General features: G+C 37.4%; 1 protein-coding gene across 1 annotated transcript in view; it reads left to right on the forward strand.

The window, feature by feature from the left end:
* c22h10orf88 (chromosome 22 C10orf88 homolog) overlaps positions 1 to 9,554 on the forward strand; it is a 12,630-nt gene extending 3,076 nt beyond the window's left edge. The window contains exons 2-6 of the mRNA XM_043712672.1: positions 3,235 to 3,435; positions 4,798 to 4,870; positions 4,949 to 5,155; positions 6,108 to 6,616; positions 7,247 to 9,554. Of these exons, the coding sequence (XP_043568607.1) occupies positions 3,235 to 3,435; positions 4,798 to 4,870; positions 4,949 to 5,155; positions 6,108 to 6,616; positions 7,247 to 7,475 (1,219 nt within the window). The 3' untranslated portion in view covers positions 7,476 to 9,554. The remainder of the gene's footprint in view (positions 1 to 3,234; positions 3,436 to 4,797; positions 4,871 to 4,948; positions 5,156 to 6,107; positions 6,617 to 7,246) is intronic.
* The last annotated feature ends 1,900 nt before the right edge of the window (positions 9,555 to 11,454 follow it).

Raw genomic sequence — 11,454 nt, forward strand, 5'->3', positions numbered from 1 at the left:
AGGGGGGGTGGTGTGGTCCCCGGGGTAACCTGGGGGGAGGGGATGCAGTCCCGGGGGGAGTGGCTGGGGGGGGGTTGGGAGTACAGTCCCGTGGGTAACCCGGGGTAGGGGGTAGGGTTAGGAATAGTGGTGTGTAGGCCCGGCGCTGTGATGGTGTTTCTGTAATAGCTGTATGGTCAAGTCCATCCACCCCGTCACTGTCTCACTGTGTAGTTAACACCTTGACAATAGAGAAAATGTAGAGAGCTGTAGAGGCCAGGTCATTGAGTTTAAGTCAGAAATATGTATGTTCTTTATCACTAAAGCGATAAAGGGTTTTGTGGGGAAGATAGGGTTGAGAAACATATCAACCATGATCAAATATTAATCAAATTAATATTAACCTTTCTAAAAATACTGATCCATCGTGCCTGCTCATTCTGGATGTAATTTTTTACAGACTCTCGCTGTTGTTTGTTTGGCGATCGCTGATTGTGCAAATACCATCAAGTGCCTGTAGCATGTGTTAGAACCATTGGGCAAGATAATTCATTTCTGAAGTAAAATGTAGATGGGAGTTTCAGATGGAGAGTCTGTGGAATACCCACCACAGCAGATTCTGAAGGCATTGCCTGGGAAAATTAAAATTTTCACTCTTCATCTAAACCACAGACTTTAGAGGGTTATAGTGCAATTAAATAAAAGTTACTCAGGAACAGTTGTGACCATTAAATTCATAGTCTAACTCCTTTTAAACTTACAAATCACACAACAGCAGGTTATATTCCAACCTGAAGGAGGAGCGGCACTCTGAAAGCTAGTGCTTCCAAATAAGCCTGTCAGAATATAACCTGGTGCTGTGTGATTTGTAACTTTGTCCACCCCAGTCCAGCACCTCCACATCTCTTTAAACTGACCTATCACACTGCACTTAGCCCAGTCCATTCTGCTGAGTACATTGGCAGCTTGTCATCCACAACTGACTGGAAATCCAGATGTCGTTAAACAACATTCCTCATTAATAGCACAATAAAATTGGATAATAGACATAAGTATTGGGGCTTATTACCTTGATGTTTATTCAATAGCGGTTACAAATGCATTTTAATTTTTTGTCTTTTTGGTAACATGGTAATCAGTGATTTTGATGATTGGTCAGGTCTTTGTGATAAGAGATGATGCTAAATGTAGTTTGCTTTTGCTTCTATCAAACCTTGTCTGCTATTCAATTAAATTATTGCTGATCTGCTTCAATGCCACTTTGCTGAGCTAATCACCTATCACATTGTTTTTAATATCAAGAAATCTACTACGTTCTGTCTTGAACATATTCAGCCCTCTGGAATACAGAATTCTAAACATTCATCACCCTCTGAGTGCAGAAATTCTTTCTCCTCTAAATCTGAAGTGGTCCACTCCTTATCCTGAAACTGTCTTTGGGTTCTAGACTCACCAGCTAGGAGAAACTTCCCATTGACAGTTACCCTTGCCCATTTCAGATAAATCCCTGGACAAGGCTTGATAGGAGTAACTTTTGCTTTCTCTCTAGCAGTCTTATAAATCACCTCCTTTGACCTAATGCAGACTTTAACTTTTGTTAGCCATGTTTGACTCACCTTTTTGTTGGTTTTGATGTTTTAGGGGATAGTATATTTGTAGTAAACATGTAATATTTATTTAAATGTTAGCCAACACCTGTTTACCGTAAATATTTTCATATTCCACAATAGTCAACTTGCTCTCATAAGAACTAGGAGGAGGAAGTCAATTCAACTCCTTGAATCTGCTCTGCCATTTAACACAACCATGGCTGATCTCACCTCAGCTTCAACTCTCCACAGCTCTTCAACCCTCTACTAATTAAACATCTGTCTATCTCCTCCTTAAGTTTACTCTATGTCCAGCATTCACTGCACTCTAGGATTGTGAATTCCACAGATTCATGACACTTAGAAGTAATTTCTCTTCATCTCTGTTTTAAATCTGCTACCCCTTATCATAAAACAATGACCTCATGCTCTAGGTCGTCCCATATGAGGAAGCATCCTCTCTGTCTACTTTGTCTATCCCCTTTAGCATCATATATTCCTCAAATAGATTTCCTCTGATTCTTCTAAACTCCGGAGAGTATCGGCCTAATCTGCTCTATCTCTCTATAAGACAAACCCCTAATCTCTAGAATAAAACTCTGAACAGGTGTTGCAATGCAACTTCAACCCTCTTTAATTAAGCAGACCAAAATGGGACATGATTTCCAAAATAAAGCTGTTCAGTGAGTGAGATCAACTCTGATACTACCTGTCTAATTCTCCTCTTCCTTTGCAGTCGCCCATTCACATGTTGCCTGCATTCTCCTAATCTGAAGTGTGACAACCTACCTATGATATCCAGGTAGTTCAGCGCTACTCCACAGTGACTCCTGTTGCTGCTTGAGTTGGAAATTCAACTCAAGCTTCTGTAGCTGGTGACACTCTGTGGCTTTCCAAATACCACAGCATGCACATTCTGTTCAACCCAACTGCCCTGTCTTGTCTTAACTTTGAGCTATTATAAGTTGAATTATTTACCAATTACTTTTCATTCTGCTTCTTCCCTTAAGCAAAAATAAGAAAAAATGTACTGGACAGTGAAAAAGGCAGAAAAAGAAATGAGCCCCTGCTTCCCATTCAGTCCAAGTGGCACCCCATGCAAAGGACACCCGAACCCCTATATTTATACTATTTATACATAAAAGAATCCGCTTTGGTACAGCTACATAAAGAAGATTAAACTAGCTAATTAATTACCACTGCTCTCCAGTAGATAATTTATTCCTGTTTAAGGTTGAAAAAAATAAGCTTCACTTAAATAGTAACTTACAGTTAATGCAACCAAAACAAGAAAGGAATTACCCTAAAGAGTCTCACTCGCTATTCTCAACTTCTCGCTCTGTATAAGCTGCAGTTATGTGTATGCTTAAATGTGGTTTTACTAAGACTCTTGAAGGCCTCAATTTTTTTTTCCCTGAAATCCTGAGCTACATTGGCTCCAGAATTATCAAGTGTTTATCAAATTGCAAAGGGTATATTGCACTTGTGAAGTGTTTGATTTAAGCAGGAAGCAAATCTCACTTCATTGAAAATACTGTGGTATATCAGAAATGTACCTATATTTGAGATGAAAAGAAGAAAAGAAAATTGCAAAAGGCTATTATTTGGAATAAAATGTCTTGCTTTAAGTTAGAGATGACTTCTTGTTCCCTTTATTATGTTTCAGTGTAGAACTTGTTACTTTGGAACGGCCTCAAACCAATTCTGCGGAAACTCCATGTATACTCTATCTACAGTTCTCTCCTCAACAACCTGCTGACATAATCTTTGTGGAGGTATGGAGTGAAGCAAGAATCATGGAGGTTTACACAGGAGAGTACTGCGGAACATGCCATGGCCAAAAAGTAGACAACCTACAGTTAAATGGGTAACATTATTTTAGCTCACAACGTTAACCTTGAATCGGCAATCAGCAGACTAATAGAGTTTGTAAAATGTCAGCTTAGAAGTGTAAATAATTAATATAAATTTTGCCATTAGTAATTGGTTAGTTTCTTCTGATACTTCTCAAAAGAACCAATTTACTGCCTTTTTAAATTTTCTGTATGGTGGCTGTGAAGCAATCAGAATATCATTAAAAGAAGACCATCTGGCCCAACTAATTCTCTTGTTGGAAATAAGATTTGTCATCTTTAACTGGTCTAGCTAATGTGACTCCAGATCCATTGCAATATGATTGACTTTTTATGCAGTCTGAAATAACTAGCAGATCACTCAGTTCCAGGCAGATTCTCTCAAATTCCTTGAGGACAATTACGGCTGAGCAAGAAATGTGCCAAAAGCACATTTGGTAAAATAGGTCCACTTGCAGCTATGTGTAGGAGGAAGCAGTGGTTTATAAAAAAAAAAGCTATTTACAGCATACAATTCCATTAACAGATTGTTTACATTTAAAGGTGCAGTTGTTACTGTTTGGTTTAGTTTAAGGAGTGATGCAGTGTGTTTGTGTTTAAGGATCAAGACTATTGCTGGATAGTTTTGTTGTGCCTCCAAACAGCTGATCGCAGCACTTTCAAATTTAGGCCTGTTTAATATTGCCAGTGCCCCATATACACACAATCCTGAATTCCTTTGCTGTTTTTATGGCTTTAACAACAAAATTTGATGTAGTAAAGCAGCCTACAATGCTTCATTGTTCACACAGGTTGGCAGACCAGTTTAAAAAATAATCAAAGGCGGGGCAATTTAACGAGTCATGAACCGTCTGCTGCTATGTTAGCACATTTTGGATGGGGTCCCTTTCCTGCAATTACTAACTTAATTTCTAACAGCAGCTACTGCAATAGAATTCTGTCTCCAGGTGGAACTAATACCGACTCATAGGAACATTATCAAACATTAGGCAAAAGACTAAAAGCTTGATCAAATACTTGGATTTTAAAGGATGTCTTAAAGGAGGAAAGAGAGATAGAGGCAGGTTTAAGGAGGAAATTCCTGAATTCGGATCTGGAGTGGCTGAAGATACAGTCACCAGTGATGAGACAATTAAGCTTAAGGCTTTCAAGACTAGAATTATAGAAGTGGAGGTACTCAAAGTATTTTGGGACTAGAGGAAAATATGGAGTGTGGTAGGGGCAAGACCTTAGCAGGATTTGAAAACAAGAATGAGAATCTGCTTCAGAAAGACTTCTAATAGCATTTGCTGTCCTGGAATTATTATATTTTGAACGTACTATGATAATGATGCTTTTGTCACTAAAAATGAATCTGTTTTTAAATTGTCTTTCAGTGACCATGAACAAATCCTCTTATTTAAGAAGTATTTTAAATTGGATATTCCTAGTTCATACTGCGAACTAAAGGTAATTTGTTGAGTTAATTCTTTTTTTACTCATCATGTTTTACTCTTATGAACCTTCTGACTGAGCCACTGTTTTTAGTTGCTGTCTTTAGGTGGAAAAGAGAAAGTACGAATTGGTAAAATATTACTGGGAGTAAAAGATGCTTCAGTTGGGATCTCAAGAGGCTTTTCTCCGTTTGGAAAAAGCATCGACATGGAACGAGTACAAACGATGATGGATTCAATGGGAGCAAAGCTGTCACCTGGAGCTCAGCAACTCTTTAACATGGTCCAGTTCCAGCAGAAGGTGAGTAATGTGTTGATCAGCATAAAGACTTGAAAAAGCCATATTGATAGCATAGAGTTTCTACAACATGTACTTGGCCCATAGCCTTAAACACTGCAATTTCCTGTTTCAGAATTATAATTATAGGCCCTGGAATTTCATCCTTACACCTCTTTGACTCTATATCCTTTGAAATGCTGTCTAAAAGTTGCTGGTTTGCTACGAACAGTGTGACATCAATTATTAGGTCCTGAATTATGTGGAGGTAATGAAGACATTGTCTTCATTTGTTTTCTGGTATCAACACATGTACAGTTAAATGCAGAGACCCTGAGGTTGCTGTCACTAATCAGGAAATGCATGAAATTGTTACTTGCACTAATGTTGCCTTATGTGGTCAAGTGTCTACTTTTGTTTTATAACTGTACTGAGAAACACTTTAATATGTTTTATTATTTTACAGACACTAGTTTTTCTAAACATCTAGTAAAGATTATGGCAGGATGAGCACAAAATAAGTATCAAGATATAATTAAGAGAAATGAATGTTGAACTTTTCATGACAGGTTTACACTTTATTCTTCACAACATAAATTTGACAAAACAGCTGCATTGCAAGCTTGGAGGCTTTATTTTTATAGAAGACTAATTCAATGATCAATGACATGGATGGTACTGTGTGCTCCTCATGACTGTATCCTAATGAATTCAGTATCGTGAATATGATGGATTAAGTTAGAGGGACATGAGAATCCTTGTCCTTTGATAGCTCGATTAGAAAATGCTGCATCTAACTGATGCCTGCAGCCTTATGGTTCTTGGTGGGATTTCTGGTCTATGTAGAGGTATCTGATCTCAACTTTGCTGACTACAATTGGCCTTGGTGCATTAACACCTCGACTTATGATGGATTTTGCAAGTTAGCACAAACAATAATTCTAATTGTTTTATTTATTGATATTTCTCCATATAGAATCAAGCAGCAATAGGTGGACTATTTCAGGGTATACTTAAAAAAAGTGATGTAACAGAAGTTGGAAAAATTGTGAATTCACCGCAAATGTTTACCCCACAATCTGAAGGTGGCATGATCTCTTCCCATGTATTCAGCAACACTAATCCAATTCTTTCTTCAAAACTGGAAGAAACAAAGGATCCTGAAGGAGTAACTGTATTTAACGTTGAATCCACACCAACAACAGATGGCTCAGTCTTGTCCATTGGAACAAATGATAAAAAGAAAACTTCTGATTCTGGAGATAGCACAAAAGAAATAGATCAACAAAAATTTGCGAGAGGAGATTTGAAAGAGCTTGTGTCAACATTTCTGTGCAAACAAAGTAATGGAGAGCCAAATGCCTTTAGTTCTGAAATGCTGCCTTTCCTTCGGGACCTTTGTGGTCAGGTGAATGAACTTCGTTTGGAAGAAGAGGCTAAAGTTACGGAAAATACCACAGCAGCTGAGGACCGAACCAGTGACCGGTATGAATTTATGCAATTCATTGTTCTTTTGTATCATAAATTCTGTTGAAAATTGAGTTCAGTCGAGCTCTTAATTTTCTTTTCCCGTTCTTAGAAACTAAGAAATATATGGTAGTCTTGACCTCGCCTTTGCATGATCATTCACGTGTGGGATGTGATGATTCATGGTGGTTTCTGAACGCTCGTGGATTGTGATAATGAAACTAATATTATGCACCTGTTAAATGGATTAAAATAACAACATGACATAAATTATTAGGTCCTGAATTATGTGGCGGTAATGAAGACATTGTCATCCTTTGTTTTCTGGTGTCAGCACATGTACAATTAAATGCAGAGATCCTGAGGTTGCTGTCAGTAATCAGGAAATGCGCAGCACTCTGGCAGCATCTACAGAGGGAGAAACACTTGCACTTCAGTTCATGAGCTGTTATTAAAGTCTTAACAGAGCAAGGCCATTCATGGAGATTTAGAAAACATTCATAGAAACAAACCTTGGTAGAAATACGTGCGATTTGATGTTTTAGGAACTGTGGATGTTCTGGAAGGAAATCTTGTAGATACAGTTTGTTTTAAAGGTATGTTTTGAAAACATTCTGCTTGTTTTCAAGTTGCTCTGTTTCTTCACAGGCATTACCAAGAGGCATTATGTTCAAAATTAGAAAAACATATTGCTGAACACATGGAATCGATAGAAAAGAGACTGAAGGATTATATTGATTGCCGAATAACCGTGCTGCAAGCTGACCTTGATGAAAAATTTATTTCGCTCACCAAACTGCTTGAAAACATTGCTCTGAACAGAACTGTAAAGAAAAACTATGAATGTGATGCATTTTTAACAAATGGGGAGCTTTGACTGATTTTTCTTCGCATCGTTTGAACGATTACTGTGAAACTGGTTTAGTTTCAAGAAACCCTGAATGTTACATTTAGTGCAAGGGTGTCCAAACTATGACCCTGGCCATATAGGTCGAAAGTTTGAGCCCATTAAGTTTGTTAGTGATATGATTCCTGGAGTAACGCTCATATACAGCCTGTGTGCATGGCCAAGTAACCCAGGCAGCTCTGCTGCATTTGTTTGTTATAACGTTTTATCTCTAAGTTTTATGGGCCAGTAGGTTTGGGGATGGTCGCTCCTGATTCTATGGCCACAGTAATGGATGAGTGATTTGTGATGCTGGAATGTGTCAGAAGTTTTATTGGCAAGAAAACCATATATCTGGCTCTTGAACGTGTGGGGAATGCACTTGAATGGCCTGTAGAAAAACTTGGACTTTTCCAATATAATGAATATGTCACCAGAAAATTGAAATGGAAACTAGAACATATAATTTATTTCCATTCTAATTTTTTTGAAATTTGTGGCATTTTTCGGGCTTAATGTGCTCTCTGTTTAAAAAAGAACAAAATTATTTGGAGCAAAGAAAAAATTGCTAAAATTAGAAATTCTATTGTGATTTTGAGATAATGTGTTACTGGCGTTAAATATTTTTGATATCCTATCAATTCTTGTTGCTAGATCCCGGAAAGGTTAATATTAAGAATATAAAGGGTCTGTTTTTTTTCACAAGCCAACCTTGACCTTCAGAAGTCCAATGTGTATCCTGTTGGCATTCATACTAAGGTAGTAGTGATGTAAAATTACAGTTGCACATTAAGTTCAGATATTTGCAGAAACCTAAAACTCCAAGACAATATAATTTTGTGTATCTCCTCAAAATGATAAATCGTTAAGCATTATTTGCTGTCTCACTACTCAAGTATTCATTTCGACTTAAGGAAGATTTGTAAATCACTGCCATTGATCACCAATCTAATATTATTCATTCACTGACTGGAGTTGAGTGTTGCCGGCTAGGCCAATGTTTGTTTTGCATCCCTAGTTGCTCAGAGGATATTTTGTGATTTAATACATATTGAACTTCAAAGACTAATTTGCATCTTGTTGGCATTCATACTAAGGTATGAAATTACCGTTGCACACTAAGTTGATGATTGTTAACTTCAGTGGACCTGCCACAAAGTGGTGCTGCAATGTATTACGAGCAAGAAAGGTATCTGGGTTTCTTTTGAATATGCTGCTTAAAACAGAAAACTTGCTTTTAACCGTTTCCCAATAACTTATCTGGCTGGCTTGCCCTTGAATTGAACTTAGTTGAGTGCATGAATGGAAAATTATAAAGGATACATAGCAAGTAATATATGAATTATACTATCAACTGAGCAATTACAATTTAATGGGAAATTTATCCAGATAAAATGTAAAGTGGGCAACTGAAAAGGTAGGGTGAGGTATATATTACTGTAATTTATTAAAAGTTTTTCCAAATATTAAAATGCTTTCTTCAAAGTTTGTTCAATGTATTGACTGTCCAATTTCAGATGGAATTCCTTTCTTGTAAACTTTTTTGTGGTAAACTGTATTTAGAAGAGTTTTTGCAACTGTATTAAAGACATTTCTTGCAGGTATTGCAGACATTTCAAAGTCTTAAAAACCATGATATACTTATTTAGGGTTCTGTCTGAATTTCAAGATATGTAATTAAGTTTTTGTGGAACTTAAATTTTTGCAGTGTTCAGACAAACCGTTATGAGTAATTTCTGCATTATTTTGACTGCTTGCAGGCTGGAATTAGCACAAAAAAAATAAACAAGTACCTCATTAGATTATTTCTGTTTTAACTGTGAACTTCTACTCAATGAATACAGAATTTTGAAGAAACAAAGTTGTAAACTTGACTGTTCTTCTGACAGAAATGCTCATTAAGCTTAAGTGTATGATTACAGAGCAGGATTTTAACATCTTCCTCCTTTCTCCCCTTATAATTTGTAGAAATGTTTTATCAATACAGAAAATGCAAGCAGGCTAATATTATTTTCATTGTTGGTCCCTAGATCAAGTCTAATCTTCATTTCTGAAGAGGAGTCATACCAGGTACAACATTAACTCTGTTTCTCTCTTCACAATTGTTGCCAGACCTTCAGAGTTTCCCTAGCATTCAGTTATTGAGACTGATAATTGATCATGACTACTGTAGGGTTTTTGCTTGTATATGGGATTTTGAAATTGCAGTCAATTTCAAATGTAATGGTCAGCGAAGAAGGTTACTTCAGTAAAGCAGCATCTTGATCAGATGGGCCAGTGGGCTGAGGAGTGGCAGTTGGAGTTTAATTTACATAAATACGAGGTGCTGCATTTTGGGAAAGCAAATCAGAGCAGGATTTATACACTTAATGGTAAGCTCCTAAGTAGTGTTGCTGAACAAAGAGACCTTGGAGTACAGGTTCATAGCTCCTTGAAAGTGGAGTCACAGCTAGATAGGATAGTGAAGAAGGTGTTTGGTATGCTTTACTGATAAGAGTATTGAGTATAGGAGTTGGGACGTCATATTGTGGCTGTACAGGACATTGGTTAGGCCGCTGTTGGAATAATGCATGCAATTCTGGTCTCCTTTCTATCGGAAGGATGTTGTGACTCTTGAAAAGGTTCAGAAAAGATTTACAAGGATGTTGTCAGGGTTCGAGGATTTGAGCTATAAGGAGAGGCTGAATAAGCTGGGGCTGTTTTCCCTGGAACGTCGGAGGCTGTGGGGTGACCTCATACAGGTTTGTAAAATCATGAGGGACATGGTTAGGATAAATAGACATTATTTTCCTTGGGGGTGGGGGAATCTAGAACTCGAGAGCGTAGTTTTAAGGTGAGAGGGGAAAGATATAAAAGGGACTTAAGGGGCAACTTATTCACGCAGAGGGTGGTGTGTGTATGAAATGAGCTGCTGGAGGAAGTGGAGGAGGCTGGTACAGTTGCAACATTTAAAAGGCATCTGGATGGGTATATGAATAGGAAGGGTTTAGAACGATATGGGCAAAGTGCTGGCAAATGGGACTAGGTTAGATTGGGCTATCTAGTCTGTATGGATGAGTTGATCTCTGACTTGAATTATATGAAGTTAAAAATCATACAATGCCAGGTTATAGTTCAACAGGTTTATTTGGAAGTACTAGCATTCAGAGCGCTGCTTCAGGTAGCTGTGGAGGAGGATCATAATACACAATTTATAGCTAAAGCTTATTGAAACGATATATTGAACAAATCTGGATTGCTGTTAAGTCTTAACATATATTGTTTCAGTTGCATGACACTAATGTTTTGCTATAAATACTGTCTTATGATCCTGCTCCACAGCTATCTGATGAAGAAACAGTGCTCCGAAAGCTAGTGCTTCCATATAAACCTGTTGGACGTTTGATTTTTAACTTTGTCCACCCCAGTCCAACACCGGCACCTCCACATCATGTTAATTATATAAAACGCTGCTAAAAATTCAGTGCTTAAAATTTGCAATTGGTTGTTTATTATAAACATACCTGTAAATAGCCTGTGACATTCATAGTAGATTTGTCAATAGACTTATTGATATGACAGAACATCACACTTTATGATAGAAAATATTAACCTTTTCTGTAGTTGCAACAGACTTTAATGTAATTTTTTTTAAGACCATTAATTCTAATGTTTTTACATAAAGTCTTTAAAATATGCAAACATAAGCTTTGCTTTGGTAAATAGCATTTAAAAGGAGAGCAGCATTTCAGCAAAATAAATATTAGATCAGTCTATCCAGAAGAGAGCTACTAGGAACTCTGACAGAAACTCTTAAGTTTGGCATTGTAGCATTGGCACAGAAGTGATGAGTTAATCTTTCCAGGCATAGCAATTCATCAGAAATAAAAGATATAAAGAGGAACTCGATTATCCGGCATTTAATTAACCGAATTTCAGATTATCCGAAGAAGATCACAAGGTCCCGATGTGTGGCCAAGTGTTATCTGGC

The sequence above is a fragment of the Chiloscyllium plagiosum genome, chromosome 22 (genome assembly GCF_004010195.1).
Source record: "Chiloscyllium plagiosum isolate BGI_BamShark_2017 chromosome 22, ASM401019v2, whole genome shotgun sequence".
In the NCBI taxonomy this organism is placed as follows: domain Eukaryota; kingdom Metazoa; phylum Chordata; class Chondrichthyes; order Orectolobiformes; family Hemiscylliidae; genus Chiloscyllium; species Chiloscyllium plagiosum.